The sequence below is a fragment of the Camelina sativa genome, chromosome 7, assembly GCF_000633955.1.
Source record: "Camelina sativa cultivar DH55 chromosome 7, Cs, whole genome shotgun sequence".
NCBI classification, from domain to species: Eukaryota; Viridiplantae; Streptophyta; class Magnoliopsida; order Brassicales; family Brassicaceae; genus Camelina; species Camelina sativa.
This window is the reverse complement of record NC_025691.1, coordinates 20,434,743-20,452,505: the sequence shown is the minus strand read 5'-3', so window position 1 is coordinate 20,452,505 and position 17,763 is coordinate 20,434,743. Positions and strand designations below refer to the sequence as shown.

At 28.6% G+C, this 17,763-nt stretch overlaps 2 protein-coding genes and 1 pseudogene across 2 annotated transcripts; 2 read left to right on the top strand and 1 right to left on the bottom strand.

Annotated features, from left to right (window-relative positions):
* LOC104704800 lies at window positions 11,612-14,091 on the top strand (annotated as a pseudogene).
* On the top strand, window positions 14,658-15,823 carry LOC104704799 (F-box protein At2g16450-like). The gene is made up of 2 exons (XM_010420831.1): window positions 14,658-15,226; window positions 15,592-15,823. Exons 1-2 carry the CDS (start codon window positions 14,658-14,660, stop codon window positions 15,821-15,823), a joined length of 801 nt encoding a protein of 266 aa, XP_010419133.1.
* Window positions 17,057-17,636, bottom strand: LOC109125650. The gene has a single exon (XM_019227732.1). The coding sequence runs from the start codon at window positions 17,556-17,558 to the stop codon at window positions 17,244-17,246; it is 315 nt and encodes a 104-aa protein (XP_019083277.1). The 5' UTR covers window positions 17,559-17,636; the 3' UTR covers window positions 17,057-17,243.

Sequence of the window (17,763 nt, the reverse complement as noted above, 5' to 3'; positions counted from 1 at the left end):
CTAAAGGAAGTTCTTCGAAACTTGTCTCAATCACAGCCATTTCTCTTCTTTTGTTTTGAACATTCTCCATTTTTCTCTCTTCTTCTCTCTCTAATGATAACTAAATGTGGTTGGTGACGAAAAACACAGATGTATTTATAGAGGAATGATTCTGATCAAGGCTTTGTTACCAACGTTGTGAGAGGGTGACTTTAGTTTAACTTGTTGATTAAGTTTGATTTCATTGCTTTTACATGTAAAAACAAAAAAAAGAGAAGTATTACTAAAATTATTAGCCAATTAGAATATATATTATTGGATACCAACCATGAGTTTTACAGAGTTTGTTTCATCCTACACGGTTTTAGTAATTTAGTGCTTTGAATACAATTGAATCACACGTCAAAACATTAATATTCAAGTTATCTTTTTAAAAAAAAAAGAGGTTTTCACTTTAATTTGTTTTGTACACAACTGTGAAAAATAAAGGTGACACAACTCAAAACTTACTCATTTTTATGACTAAATTAACAAGAGATGTTTTGGTGTTAAGCATGACTTGAAAGGTTTCCTTTCATCGTAAATATCTACTCATCAATCCACAAAATCAGTTAAAAATATAGAAAACACGTTTTAACCCTTTTAAAGGTTTTCAATATTCACTTTAATTCTTTGTATTATAAACTTACTTTCCAATTCCATAAAAATTCTTTATTTTTAATCCACTCGTTGAAAAATATTATGATTTAAAATTTAATAAAATGTCGTTATTATTAATAAGTATACTATTCACTATTCAGAGTGTTATTAATTTATTATTGGTTATAGTCTTTATAGACTTATAGTAACTTAACTTCACAGTGTTACAAAGCTCAGCCAAACAGTAAAAGAACAAAAGCAGAGGATAAAGATTGGTTGCAACAGAAAGCAACGTAGCAATTGCAAATCCAAATCTTTAGCCGCACTCTGTTTTCTGGTAGTACCGACCATTTTAGACAAGAAGGTGCGTATAATACTTGTGTTTTAGCCAGAACCTGGTTTGTTTCTGTTTTCTCCAAGTATTTTGTCCTCAAGTTCTATAATAGACAGGTGAAAAATGTCATCGTTTTTAAGAGAAAGAAGAGCTCGTTCGCTAACATTTGAAATGGAAACTAGTAAAACCTGTACTCATCTCCAGCTTAAAAGAATATAAATTAAATTTCACATAAAAAAAATACACCACTACATCAATGATCATTTAACTCATATATTTAAAATAAACAACTAAAACTGAAATTAAATAATTTTTAAAATAACCTTAAAATAGTATAATACTATAATTTTGAGGTAGAATATATTTTAGTGAAACTTCTGCATATCTTGTGAACTCAAGTGAGACGGTCATACTGTAATTTTGAGACAGATACATACATACTAAACATACACTTGTAGGTTTTATAGGATAACTTTTGTAAGGGTTAAAAATTTTTAAACATGTTACAAAATATGAAATACTATATGACAAAATAAAAAATGTTAAAAATACAATTAAAAAAATTGTCTAGCGGTTTACCGCGTGTTTAAACCTAGTATACGCAGAAAAGTCTACATATTATATGTCTTGTATGATAAATCAATGAAATCAAAGAAATATGATACAAAAATTATAATTTAAAGATATTATATTAAAAAAAGAATTTTTCACAAATCACACTTATTTGAGTTTTTCTTTCATCTTTTATCAAAGTCAAATCTTCTTTTCATACAATAGCCATATTTAATATTTTAACTAAAATACCCCTAACCTAACTCTTGTTTCTTGTTCTCTCGTAACTGTGATACATTATCACTTATCAGTTTAGTTTGGTTATAATAGGTAATCTATATAATAATAAAAAACAGAATAATGCGAGCAACAATTGTGTTTTTTCAATCGTACCTTTTGGATATTTTCTGAAAAGTCGTGATGGATCATTAAAACGGTTATTTATGAAAAGTTACAACTGTTTACTGTAAAGTTGTGTTGATTGGAACATTCGTATCTTTTGAAATATATATATATATATATATATATATATATATATATATATATATATATTTCTCTGTTTGAACTGTTTTCATTTTTTTTGTCATGACACAAAATCAACTAAAAATTTCAATCTCAACGGTTTATTCATTTTTCTAAATTATTTTATAGCATTCATTCTTTTAAAAATCAAGAAGTTTCTCTAATTATTAATTTAACAAAAGATTTTTGGAATGATGAATCTATCTGAAAAATTCTTAGGTTCACCCCTAGGGGTGAACCTTTCTCATTCACCCCCTCTAAATTCACCAATCAAAATACAATAAAACACCATGTCATATCATATTTATAAAATAAATTAAAATTAAAATAAAAAAGACAAAACAAATTAAAGAAACAAATTCTGTAGAGGTTTTTATTAAGGAAAATATATCGGTTTAGGTTTATAAAAGAGAATTAGGGTTAAATTTTACAACTAAACAAAATTATATGTCGGTTTAGGTTTACAAAAGAGTGGTTAGGGTTTAGATTTTATAATTAAAAGAAATTATATGTCGGTTTGGGTTCACAAAAGAATGGTTAGGGTTTAAATTTTGATAATTAAATAAAATTGTATTTCAATTTGTGTTTATAAAAAAGTGAATTCGGTTTAGATGTTATAATTAAAAACTACAATATAATGTTTAGAATTAATAATTTTAAAATTAATTGATATACAGAATTTGTTTCATGTTTCTTTAATTAAAAATTTGTTTCCATAATTGAGAGGGGGTGAATAAGAGAGGTTCACCCCTAGGGGTGAACCCAAGAATTGTCCATCTATCTCGCTATATAATAATAACAAACCGAAGAAATGCGAGCAACAATTGTGTTCTTTCAATCGTACCTTTTGGATATTTTCTGAAAAAGTAGTGATGGATAATTAAAATGGTTATTTATGAAAAGTTACAATTGTTCAATGTAAAGTTGTGTTAATTGGAACATTCATATCTTTTAAAATCTATATATTTTTGTTTATTTGAACTGTTTTCATTTTTTTTTCCATGACCCAAAATCAACTAAAATTTCAATCTCAACTGTTTATTCATTTTTCTAAATTATTTTCTAGCATTCATTCTTTTAAAAATCAAAAAATTCCTCTAATTATTGATTTAACAAAAGATTTTTGGAATGATGAATATATCTCGAATAAATGCCACCAAAAGTTATGTTTTTTCAATCGTACTTTTTGGACAATTTTCTAAAAAAATCTGTAGAAAATTTAAATTGTGTGTTTTACACAAAGTTGCTATTGTTCATTGTAACGGTCTTTTTGTAAAGTTGCAACTGTTCATTGTAGAGTTATGTCTATTCTAATATTCATATCTTTGGAAATCTATATATTTGTCTTTTTGAACTGTTTTTTTACCAGGACATAAAATAATATAAAATTTCAATCTCAACGGTTTTTACAGCTCCCTAAATTATTCTCTAGCATTCATTCTTTTAAAAGTAAGATATTCCTCCAATTCTGAATTAACAAAAGATTTTTGGAATGACGAATCTAATTTATAACTTTTAGTTAGTTTTATATATGAAAAAATTAATGAAAGTACCTATATATAATAGCAATCCGAATAAATGCCACCAAAAATTGTGTTTTTTCAATCGTACTTTTTGGATATTTTTTCAAAAAAATCAGTAGAAATTTGAAATTGTGTGTTTTACACAAAGTTGCGATTCTTCATTGTAACGGTTTATTATTAAAGTTGCAACTGTTCATGATAGAGTTGTGTCTATTCGAATATTCATATCTTTTGAAATCTACATATATTTGTCTGTTTGAAATGTTTTCATTTCTTTTTGCCATGACACCAAATAATATAAAATTTCAATCTCAACGGTTTTTACAACTCTTTAAATTATTCTCTAGTATTCATTCTTTTAAAAGTAAAGAGATTCCTCCAATTCCTGATTTAACAAAATATTTTTGGAATGATGAATCTAATTTACAACTTTTAGTTAATTTTATACCTAGAATCTTTTTCCAAGAGTTAGATGGATTATATAATGAGCTTTTGGATTTGACTTTTGAATATGGTAATAAAGATGTCTTCTATTTAAAAGCAATTTATATGAGTTTGTAGGTATAATCAAGTGCAGACACACACAGTTGCGATTTTTTGTAGTACCTTTTCATAAAAAATGTTTTTATTTGTTTTTTTAAATTCATATGGTTGTATCTGTTCATTGTAGAGTTCGGTCTTTTCACTATATTTTATTTATATTTTTTCATCACAGCTTTTTGTTGTAATAGGTGTGTCTATTTAAATAGTCATGCTTTTTGAACTCTCTTTATATTTGTCTCTTCATCACTAATTAACAAGTTCGTTGAAACAAATTTTTCATTTTATGTTGAGTCTAGATAATTGAATATATTCTATAATCTAACTAAAATTTTAGAAATGATTATAGCAATAGAGAAATTTTATACAACTTAATTTTGAATTTACATTTGTGTCTATTTATCTTAACTTTCCATTTTAAAAAATATTTTAATATTTAAAAATAATAATAACAATATGAATAAATGAGATCAACAATTTCGACTTTTCGTAGTATTTTTTTTGTAAAAAATTGGTTTTATTTGTTCTTTTAAAAAAAACTCAAACAGTTGTATTTGTTCATTGTAGAGTTGTGTCTTTTCACTATATTTTATTCATATTTTTTCATCACAATTTTTCGTTCTAATAGGTGTGTCTATTTAAATAGTCATATCTTTTGAACTTTCTATATATTTGTGTCTTCATCAATAACTAACAAATCATTGTTTGTTGAAACAAATTTTTCATTTTATTTTAAATCTAATTATTTTGAATATTTTTTTTATATATCGAATATTCATTGTTATTCTATCATCTAACTAAAATTTTAGAAATGATTATAGTAATATAGAAATTTAATAAAACTTAATTTAGAATTTACAGTTGCGTCAATATATCGTAACTTTTGGTTAAAAACTATTTTAATATTTAAAATTTATTTTATTTTGTTCTTAAGAGTTGTGTATTTTAATTTTAATTTACCGTTGATACTTTTTCACTTATTATTAAATATATTTTTAGTTATAGTTATTTAATAGAAAATTACATTACTAATTATAACCATTAGTTCAATATTTTCAGTAAGGATCACTTTGTTATAATGATTTTTTCTAATTGTAACTCTTTACCATAATTCTTCATAAAAATATTTTATATTTATAATACTTTAACCAATATGTTTTGCAAAGTTGCATCTATTCTACATAATATTTTTTTGTTATAAGTTTTCATTTTGATGATTGTGTTTTTATTAACAGTTTATGTATTTAAACTATTCTGTTACATTCAATAATTTCATAGTGTATAATTTTAAATTTTAAATTTAAATTATTTTTTCTAAAATAATTCCCGCGACATCGCGGGGGTCTGAGTCCTAGTTTTAATTAAAATAATAATTAATAATTAATAAATAAATTATTTTATAAGTTCAAAGAATATAAGAAATGAAAAATCCAGAAAGCGTTACGTATTCTTCTCCCTTTTATTTAATTTTTTCAAGCCTCCGTGTGTGATATTTCCGGCATAGACCTATATTGATTTTGTTGTTCGTGTTCGATTCCTGAAGAAATTTATCTATTTTTAGTCTATTGTTTTCATTGATTTCTTATCATTTTTATTCGATTTTGAAAAATTATCTAATTTTCAGTTGAATGTTGCACTGTTTTCTTATCACTTTTACTCGACTTTGAAGCCATAGTGTTTTCATTGATCTTCTCAATTTTTGACGAAGTCTGATTTCGTCTGTTTATATTCAAACTTAAATAAGATTATTTTTAAAAACTCTTACGAATCTAAATTGATCATCTGCATTGAATTTTTTTCCAGTTCTTACGTATACGAGTTACAAATATGATTTTTTCCAGTTCTTACGTCCAATCTGGTGTACGTTTTCTTTTATTTTGTATATATATGAAAAACCTGTGTACGTAGTTGTTTTATATTTTTTGTGTGTGTAGATGTATGCAATTCAGATGAATATAAATTTCTTGTTTGTTATAAGAACATTAATTGTTTTTTAATGTAAGTATGCGATTTGTGTACCTTTTTCTTTGAATTTGTTTTCACCGTACACTATAAAAAACATGGTGAAAACCGACGGAATTTTAGACAATAACAAATCCGTTGGGATTTCCGACGGATTACCGATTAATTTTCGATGAAAATGTATTCGTCATTTCGATGAATATTACAGAATATTGATTTTGTATACGTGTATGTATGTTACACTATGTACCATTATGATTTTGGTGTACACAATATTTATAGAATCTGGATATTCTAAACATTTTGTTGATTTAATTAAGCTTTTATACTAAAGGAAATAAGAGTATTCATAACATCAGAAAACCGTGATCTAAAGATATGACAGGAATATAGAAAGCGCTATGTCTGCTCTCGTTATAATGGGTCTGACACTTTACATAACGTTACACATAAACTTGAATTTTAATGTGTACATACTTTTTAACTGTGTACATCTAATTTATCAAAATTTTATTTTTCATTGAGTCAAAAGATTTATAGGAAATAATAGTCCCGCGTTATAACTTGCATTAGCTATTTGAGTTATGGATCTTTGTGAACTTATCGAACTAGCTTAACTTGTTGGTCGACATGTGTTGTTGGTCGACATGTGTTTTTGCATGTGTCAGCTGAGTTATTGAGTATGAAAACTTTAGACATTCATTCCATAATCTATAGGTTGTTTGTTTATTCATGTTTCGTAGTTGAGAAACTAGATCGAAAAAACAATAATCATATTATATATCACTTAATTTTCTTATAATTTTCAGAAACTATATAATTATTTTTCACAAAATTTTCAAAGTGCCCGTTCCAAAGTCGTTAATTACATATCGCATAGTCAATTTTTATCCAAATTAGTGAAAGCTTGACACTTTAATTTATCTACCTATGTTTTTTGATTTCATACTTTTATATAAAATTTATTTCCCTTTTTTTAAAAATATATTGAATACATTGTTTTTCATTATTCGAATTTACCCGTTTCAGTTTACATATACTATTTCTCTTCTTAATATGATAAATAAACTGGACTTTTCTCAAAATTTAATTATTGTTTCTTAAAGTATATATACTTAATTAGTAAATTAAATTACTTCAAAAAACATTGATAAAGCATATATTTAATCAAATAATAAATCCTTTTAGGTTGTAATTTTAATTGTATAATAGTAGTATTATTCCATAAAAATTGGTTGGCCATTCTTTTATGGTGTTTTGTCAATATTTTAGTGTGTAAGTAGAATACTGCAACCCATACCGAAAATAAACATGATCATCATCTTCATTAGCTGGAAAATATACAATATTTTTGGTAATCTATCAATAATAATAAAATACAGCCCATGTTTGTTGAAAATGTTAAAATAATTTTGTTACGGGGTGTTAAATCTCATCCAATCCCATCCCATCTCGTCTCGTCCTGATCCACCCAGTTAGAAATTTTATGTCCCATAACCATGCTCTTTTAAATAATTACCAATATAATAATATTATTAATAAAATTTTCTCTAAGAAATTTAGACGAAATACATGTATTCTCTATTTGAATGTTTAATTTGTATAGTTAATAGAAATTATAACTCTCAAAATATTTTCCAAAGTACTCAAAATTCTCAGAATACCCGTCTGAAGATAGTTTTTTACACGTCATATAGTCAACTTTAAAAAACAATCGTTTAAGTAAAATGTTTTCTATTATACGAATTACCCATTTATGTCTCATATCCACTACTTCTCATCGTAATACCATAAATAGATTGGACTTTTAATCATAATTTAATTTACATTTTCTGATATGAAATCATGTGCATAAACATTAATATAATTTCGATTATATTAAGCGTATATTTCAAAAATCTTATGATTAAAGATTTTCAGTTCGTCTTTTGATTCGATTTCGCTAGAAATTTATGTTTCAATTTTTGAATGTTTCAATATTAAGTGCTGTGATTTTTTTGATTATTTGCTTTATTTTAAATATTTAGACCATGTAATAAATCGATTATGTATTTTCAAATTAGTTTCTATACGATTTTGGTAACTATTTTTAAGAAATTTATTAGTTGATAGACGCTGAAGATCCGGTACATTTATGATGAAATTGGTTTTTTTCCTTCTTTTTTGGGGCATTCTCAAAAATACCCCATTTTCTATGTCACTTTTTAAATATACCTTTCTATGTTGACCATTTTTAAAACTACCCTTCTTTATTAACAAAATGGCCAAATTACCCTTTCTTTGAATGACAACAAAAATGTACAGTCACCAAAATCAAAAACTTTTCCCGCCAAAAAATTATTTTTTCCCGCCAAAATCGAAAACTTTTCCGTCAAAAAATATTTTTTTCCGCCAAAATCAAAAAAATTCTGCCAAAATTTTTGAAATTTATACCTTATAAAACATTGTAAACGCTTTTAAAAGTAAAAACCTTGTGAAAGCATTTACAAGTTGTTTAAAAATCTTTTAAAAACCTTTTAAAAAACATTTTGAAAACCTTTTAACAAACATTTTGAAAACCTAATAAAAACCTTGTAAAAGCGTTTACAAGGGTGTTTTAAAAATCTTTTAAAACTCTTTTAAAAATCTTGTAAAAACGTTTACAAGGTGTTTATAAGGTTTTTGTAAGGTTTCTACCTAATAAAACCTTTTAAAAACCTTGTATATTTTTTTTGGCGGGAATTTTTTTCGAAATTCTTTTGGCGGAAAAATATGTCAGAAATTTTTTTGGCGGAAAATTTTGTTTTTATTTTTATTGAATAAAATATTTTTTATGTAAGGGTAAAATGGTCATTAAAAATTAAATGAGGGCAAAATTAAAAATGGCCAAAAAATGAGGTATTTTTGAAGAGTGTATATCAAAAAGGATATTTTTAACAAATTCTCCTCTTTTTTTTTGTAGAGATTTATGATTTTGATAACTAATTTTAAGGAATGGTTTTGTTAATATAGCTGCTAATGGTGGTAACATTTATTATTGAATGAAATATATTTAATTTCTATTTTATGTATTGCTAAACTTGTGGAAAAATATTTGAATTAATAAATTATAATTATTAAAGTTAATAATTTGAATTTGCTAAAGATCAGCTTTCTATATTAATTATTAGTCTATATTCAAAGATTTTTGATTATCAGATTAGTACAAATCAAAAATCGAATTCAAAAATTTGAATTTGATTAAAAAGTGAGATTGATGATAAAAAGGATTATATTAGTATTAATTTAAAAATATCATTGATTTTTAAAAAAATTTGTTACCAAATTTAAGAAAATTAATCCGATTTAATTTAAATGTTCGAGAATTATGGAAACTGCAAGATTATTTTTGAAATTTAGTATGGGAAGTAATTAAGAAATAATTTATTTTAAAGATATCAAAATTTATTAATTAAAAATCTAGTAAGTAAGTATTATTTTAGTATATTTTAAATAAAACATAATTTAGTAATTTATACTTCCAGTAATATAGTAAATTTATTCCTCCCGTAATATATACTTTAAATATGTCAAAGATCACATTTGTTATAATACTTGGTAACCAAGTTTGTTTGTTATTTAATAAATCTCATAATTATATGATATAATTTTATACCAATTAACACCATAATTATAAGACATGCAATCAAATAATTTGCGTTAAAAATACAGCTTAAAATTTGGTATAATCTTATATAGTATGAAGATTTATATTATAGTTTACATTTTTTGTTTTTTCCAACAAATAGAGAAATAATAGAAAATATTAAATTAATGTATAATATCTTTTTTAATATTACAGTAATTTATAGCAGAATAATAAAAGGGGAAAAAAATTAGACGTTATAGTGGCTCGAACTTGAGACATCACAACATTTTTTATATTGAAAACCCCTTGAAAAGAAAAGATAAACATTTCATCTTAAAGGTATAACTTAGCTTCTCAAAATTATAGAAAACTGATGAGAATTTTTTTCCATGTAAAGATAAATTATTAAAAGAAAGCAACTTCCATTTATTTGGTCGAACGAAACATTAAAACTAAAACTCAAAACAGAGCTGGCTGTAAAAAGAAGAAACACACATATATCATTTTCTATTTTTATATTGGACTAAAACAAATCAGAAGAAATTTAGGATTATATGGATTAAGGAAAAAAAGAAAAAACAACCATCATAATTCAGAACAAAAAAAATATATGAAGTAATCGGATGAGTATAGTATTATATTTATAGGGAATATTGTGTTATCTAAATTAGGTTTTGGGAATTAAATAGTTTGTTATTGTTTCCTAAAATTTCTGAAATAATAAAAATTTAGAAAATATTAAGTTGATTACGATTTCTGAAAAGGAAAACAGATATATGCTGATATTCTCTTCATTTAAACATTAAATGCTCACGATTTTATTTTTAAAGAATATTAAATATAATTGTATATCCAACTGTTTTAAAGTAGGGACCACATCCTTAATTGTGTTAAATTGATTTGCCGGAAATATATCTCAAAATATAAAACCAAATCAAATTAGTTTACATATCCACAATTTAAATTTAATAGTTTGATTATTATGGTAACAACTTTAAGGGAATTCCTAAAATATTGTTATTATTAATTTATTTATTTGATTTCGTTTAAGAAAATTAAAACTAAGATATGAATCTAGTTGTTACTCTTTTTAAAATAGTTATTATTATTAATTTATTTAATGTCGTTTTTTCCATTTTTTAAATTGATTAAATTTGTCATAACTACAATGGCATTTGGATGTAATTTCTTACAAAACAAAGGTTAGTTTGTTAAACTACTTCTCTTTTAATAGTAGGGATCATATGGTATAATATTCAATCTTTGTTTTGTATTTTTGATTAGTTTTCAATTTTTAAAAACTTAATTAATAGTTTCATTCATAATTAGTAAGATAGAGAAAGTGTATTATTAATATTTTTGGAAACTAATAGTAATTGTTTATTTTTTTTGGTTAATTTCTCATTTTGACCTTTAATGTGAAATTTTAAAATAGTCTTAAAAGACCAGTGACATTTGATGTAAATACTTACAAAAAATGAGAATTTTTTTTTTGTCAACCATTAGGCCACTACATGCCGACCCATTAGCCTAATCTCTACATTCGTAGGGAGCGAGATTCGATCCCTGGTGTGATGGTGCCTTGTGCATTAAAGACTTACCTCTGGCCACTGCACTAAAGTCACTTCACAAAAAAAAAAATGAGAACTTTATAAAAGAGTTTCCAACTACTCCTTGGTTTTAATTGGATAATAATAACATTTTCTTCATAATTTAAAGCACATTAGAGTTATGTGTGATATACAAAAATCACATGATGTCACATTGTACTTATTTTTCAGCTCTAGTTTTAACTACTTTGACTGAATTAGTTCCATGACAAATTCTCGCAGAAAATTCAAGAATACTTGCTCTGCTCATTACAAAACAAAGAGAAAGAGAGTGTGAGAGACACGAGAAGAGGTTGAAGGAACAAAGCTTGTGTGTGAGTGTGACCTTCCTTGAATCAGAGAAATGGCTAGGAACGCTGATTACCTTCGGTGCTTACAAGAACGCAAGAATGAAGGCTTCTTCTATTAGGGATACAATATCCCACATTGGAAGCTGAGTAGAATCTTAAGTGGTATATATAATATATGGGCCTCTCCACTCATTGCCAATTGGTTTTGAGTTGGAAGCCCACAATCTAATATCTTCAAGGCTGTTCAGAGTGTAGAATGTTGCTTCCGAAAACATGGTAACAATGTTCTAAACTCTTCTTAGTTCGTAAATTTGGTGATTTATTGCAAGCTTAGTATGGAAAAGTTGAAACTTTTGGTTCTCTGTAGCAATGGGTCTTGTCTTAAATGTTGAATCTTGTTAGCTAAGTTTGAAAAGGCTGAAACTTTTGGTTCTCTGTAACAGTGGGTCTAGTAGAATCTCTTCACCAGTTCACCTACGGACAGTCGTCTCCCACCCCGGATTCGTTTTGGGGACGGATACCTGACGGGGACAGAACTGAAACGTTTCTCTGCCGTTTAAGAGAAATCAGAGACGGCAACCAAAAACAGGAAACGGGGTAAACAGATACGGGAACGTCTCCAAGTCATTTCTAAGATAATTTAAGTGCCCCCTTTTTAGAATAGGCAATTTAACTATTTTTTATAAAAAAAAAACTCAAACAAAAAAGAGGAATTAAAGGGCATATTCTAGGGTATAAGGCTTTTATATAAACGATTCACTGCATTGTGCCCTTGTGTGCAGAGCCGGCCAAAGTTACAAGCAAGCCAAGCTGGTGCTTGCGGCCGCCAAAATAATATGTATTTAATCAGTCTAATTTTTATGAAAGAGTCATTAGTTCTACTGGAAACATACTTCTAGTAAAAGGACCAGGTCACAGTTTCGAACCACACATGGTTCATTTTTTACATTTTTCTTTTTTTTTTAAAAATAGGCATTTTCTTTTTTTTGGCTTGCAGCCACCAAAATCTCAGCACCGGCTCTGCCTGTCTGTCTAGTGTCTTATATTCTTCCATCTTCACCAGTTCACCTCTTCTAGTTTTCTCTTGATCTCTTCACGTTCACGTGTACTAGATTTAAGACTATTCACTGCCCTGCGCCCTTGTCTAGTGCCTTATATTCTTCAATCTTCACCAGTTCACCTCTTCTAATTTTCTCTTGATATGTTTTTGATTGTTATTTAAGACTATTTTTTTGAGACTTATAGTTATAATTATTATATTTATGTTGAGACTTATATTTATAATTTTCTTATGTTATTGAAGTGCTCATGCCGCACCCGTATCTATTAGTTTTTACTTTGCCGTTTTCCGTCCCCGTTTCCCTACCCGATTCCTGTTCCCGTATCCGTTTCAGTGCAACATAGGTCTAAAATAACTCATTGATTCTTGTCACTTTGTTGCTTCCCTTACATCTCTGTCTGAATGAGTGGATCTATGCTTTGTAATATTCGGCATTGTTTCTTGATCTGAATGAGATTTGTCCTCTGTTCGTTACAATTGTCTTGTTAGATTTTCATTTGTATGTAATGGTTCATGGTAAAATTTTGAAACTTTAGACTCAAATACTTGATGAGATGTAATAACAAGTTCACTGATGTTTCATTGTAGTTACAAAAAACCAAGCGAGCATTTCCTCATGACTTTGTGAGAAGCTTCTCTGACAAAGAGCTCTCATTTAAGATGAAGATAAGAACACATTGGGGACGCTCTTGGGAAGTAGCAATATCCAAAAACCCGAGATTCTACTTCATGGAGAAGTCTGGTTGGGAGAAGTTTGTGAAGGACAATGCCTTGGGACACAGTGAATTTCTTACATTCACTCACAATGGAAACATGAGTTTCACTGTTAGCATCTTCAAATAAGACGGCAAGGAGATGCTCCAACCTTCACAGTCCAGAGCATCCTTGGCTTCTTCTAGTAAGATTTGCTTTTCTGACTATGAAACAGTGAACCATATTAAGACATCAAATAATTCTTTTACTTTTGATGATAAAACAGGTCGGATAAAAACAGAACAAAGAAGAGGTAGCGCCTACAATGATGTCAAGAAGGAAGAGGTGGTGTCTCCTGAGTTGAGTAATCGTGGCCCAACAAGAGAAGCTGAATCAAATGGAGGATAAAAGTACAAAACGAAGCTCAGCTTTGGGAAGAAGAAAGCTGAGGAAACCCAAAACTCCAAGAGAAGTGAGAAAGTGGTTAGGGCCAGGAGGGATTCTGCAGCTGCCTCTTCGTCTTTGGTTGCAGAATTCACCATCTTATTCAAGAAAGCATATATCTCATATACCTGGTAAAGATAAGAAAAACCAAGAGTCCATGTATAAGGCATTGGTTTTTTACAAAAAACTGATATGAATCAAAAATATGTATTTTTGTGTGTGTGTTTCAGAGGATCCCGGGTTCTTTTGCAAAGGATCATATGCCGGAGGAGAAGACAATGTTCAAGATCCATCACGAGCTTTGGGAAGAAATCCTGGAATTTGGTTTATCTATAGTGAGGTTTAAACCAAACGAGCTGCTTTTCGTTGTCTTTCAACCCCTAAGAGGAGACTCACTGATGATGGATGAATGTATATGAGGGGTACTGTCTTGGATGCTACGGAGTACTTAGTAAAAGAAACTTTTGTGTTTATTAGTTAGTGTTGTCTTAAGTATTGTGTCTTGAACTTATCTTATGTGACTTCGTAGCCTAACGATTATCAAAATCAGTATATGACATATGTACTGATAGTAACTTTTATTGGCAATGCACAATAAAACTGCAAATCTCCACAATAAACTCACTGATATGCAATGTGATTAAACCAAAATTTGGAAAGGTTTTCTTTAAAAATGCCTCTTTCCTTAAAAGAAATAACTTTTTATTATTAAAAATTGTTTCAAAATAAAAAAATTTCATTTTTTTAAAATTTTAACAAGAAAACTACAGTTAGAATAAAGAAACTTATTACCGACGTTAAATAAGCCCATTAACAAGTTTCTTTTGTAGATAGTATTAGCTAGGGTTCTCTAGGTCTTAATATGTTTTTATCATCTCTCTTTCTTCGTTTGATCGCATACAATGAAGAAGTCATCATCTCCCATATCACTGATTAATTATCTCATACTGGAGATCTTGTCGAGATTGCCTTCAAAGTCAGTCGCGAGGTTTCATTGCGTATCGAAGCTATGGGATTCAATGTTGGGTAGTCCATATTTCAAGGAGCTGTTCATGACCAGATCCTCGGCTAAGCAGCGTCTCTTATTCGCCATCCACGAAAACGGTGTGTGGAGCTTCTTCTCGTCACCTCAGTCGTCGTCGACTCTTGTAGCAGACGCCGAATTTCATGTGAAGTTCTCTCCAAAAGATCTAAAGATCTCTTATTGTGCTGACATAAGAAAATTTTCATGTGGCTACGCCTCTGGCTTGCTCTATATGTATGGTGATCGATACGAAGCTAGACCTGTGAAATGTAACCCCATCATAGGACGGTATGCGATCTTACCTAATCGGTATACTTACAGAAGGGCTTATAGCTTTTTTGGGTTTGACCCGATTGACAAACAACATAAGGCATTGTCCATGGCTTATCCATTTGGTCCTGGTCATCATAAAATTCTTACATTTGGAGATGGAGATATGATGATCACGTTATAACATCTGATAATGTGATAGTTTGCTTCGATCTTAGGTCCGAGAAATTCACCTTTATCAACGTAGAATTTTTTTGTAATCAATTGATAAACTACAAGGGCAAATTAGCAATGATTTATTGGGATGATGATGACGACTACACAGATGACGACACTAAGCCCATTAATGAGTTGGAACTGTGGGTTGTAGAGGATCTTGAGAAAAAGAAATGGTCAAAATATACCTACACTTGAGCGCTGATAAATTCTTCTGTCATCACGTTTCCGTCGTTGGAGCGACCGCTTCCGGTGAAATAGTTTTTTCGATGTACAAGTATACACCTAAAGAACCGTTTTATGTTTTGCACTTCAATCCCGAAAAGGAACACTCTCCAACCTGTTGAGATCCAATGTTTTGGTGAAGAAGTTAAGAACTGTTGTAGCGTTCTCACTTTTCTAAACCACGTAGAGGATCTTGACGTTAACGACATAAACTACTCAAATCAGTACATCCTCCATTGGAGAAGGCAGAATATATGGGACCATCAGATTCAGAATCAGACTGATCAGAAGGGACAAGGAGAAGAAGATAGAGACAAGATTGGAGTTAGGTGAAATCAATTGGCTTGTCATTTTTCTTTTGTCAACCTTGTTTATGCGTTTATACTCTTTGATATATAGCTTTTCATTTTCCTATTTTGATTAATCAAGTCCGATTATCCTATCTTCGTTTTTATAGCTCCTACATGAGCTGCTTTTATGAAGGTCATATTATTTTTTGGTCGCACTCAAACTTCTAAAAAGTTTGTTCATCTATTCCTGCTTTTGTTTTGTTTGCAAGGTGCGGATGAGTATACTTGAAGCCATTTATAAATTTGAAACTTTGGTTTCTGTATATGTCTTTGCTTTCGTTTTTGTTTGAAGTTATATATACTAAGAAACTGACTTGTGTAGTTGTGTGTTGCCACATAGGAAAGTGTAAACTTGAAATGAGTAATATTATTAAACAACGTTTTGGAGTGGAAACTTGATTATAATTCTTTAATTGCACCTCCTTTTTATTTTATTTTATAAATTTATTTTCTTGGGCCTTTATGTTTTCATCTTTGTCCCTCTAATGGTATTATTTATCTATTGTTATAGCTGCATTTCAATTAATATTGATGTTTCTATAGAGTCAAAAGGATTCAAAATTTTCGAACAACTATTTTCGACTCCTAATATTACTCTTCTTTTGCCTTGTTTGAAAAACAGTTCTAAAATCATAGTTTTATACGTAAAGTTGGAGTTTCACTTCAACTTTGTTCTAAAATCATAGGTTTATACATGGCTTATATCTTCACCATCCTCTGTTCGATACCATAAATCTATATATAATCTAAGCTAGTGACAAACCCAATAAAAAATACCTTGAAGAGATGAATGATGCGGATCAATAAATAAATAAATTCTAAATTTTAACGAAGATTAATGAATCAATATCAAAATGAGAAGCTTAAAAAAACGAAGAACTTCAAAATCAAGATCGAAGAACTTCAATTTCTTCAAAATCAGTAAGTTAGTTTCGTTTCTTTGCCTAATCATCCCGCACTTTGAAACAATAATAAGTTATAATTACGTCGTTATAGCCTGATTTTTTTTATAGTTATATATAACATTGCAAATTTTATTATGATTTGTGTCATCACTTGAAACCATATTTTTTTATTTGAAAGAGGATTTTCCTTAATTTTTACTTATGGGCGAATGTTTTTCTTCTCCTAGAACCATATACATATACTTAATTACAATAACCTTATGTTTTTTTTTTGTTTGGTCAAAGAGACTAATTGTCGGATATCAGATTAGTCAAATTTCCAACTAATTGTCGGATTCACATATAAACACTGACACAACTATATCAAAGACGGTAATAAAAACGACAAAGCAAGTCTACAGATGATAAATCCATAAACGGAATATTAAATTTTTTGACAACATAGCTATATATTACCGAGGACGATCGAGAAGAAGAAGAATGTCATTTTTACGATCTTCAAAGAGAATACATATCGGAGAGTGCTTTAAGGACCTTTAGCTTCAACTTCAATTGCACAATATAATCAACGGTCTTTAATAAAAGAAGATCCGGGTGGTTGCATCTTACCCCTCCCGGTATCAGTATTTGGAGCCTCCTCACCTTCATTTGGAGCAACCCGGATCCATGACTCGTTTTGTTGTTGTTCTTCTTCTTATTATTCATCGTCTGCTTCATTCCCATCCTCTTGTATTTCTTCGACTCTTCCATTGCCTTTTTGTTTAATGACAACACTTTGAAGTTGTGATGCAAACGAACGTGCGGGTGGTACATATTTATATAGAGTCTTGATTCTAAATCAGTAAGAGTCTTTTACTCTATATATTTATTTTTATTTCTATTAATTTTGTACAATTGTGGGAGGTGTTGTTTTGAAAATGATCGCTTATGTCCACACGCTCGATCTGTTTGTCCTTATTATTTTTGCAATGAGAAGGCATTATCCAATAGAAAAAAAGGTATTAGTAATGTCGGTCGT

Coding starts and splice junctions, on each gene's coding strand:
- LOC104704799 (XM_010420831.1), top strand. CDS start 14,658: ATGAAGAAGTCATCATCTCCCATATCACTGATTAATTATCTCATACTG. Junction 15,227..15,591: donor GATGGAGATATGATGATCAC/GTTATAACATCT, acceptor AATCCCGAAAAG/GAACACTCTCCAACCTGTTG.
- LOC109125650 (XM_019227732.1), bottom strand. CDS start 17,558: ATGTACCACCCGCACGTTCGTTTGCATCACAACTTCAAAGTGTTGTCA.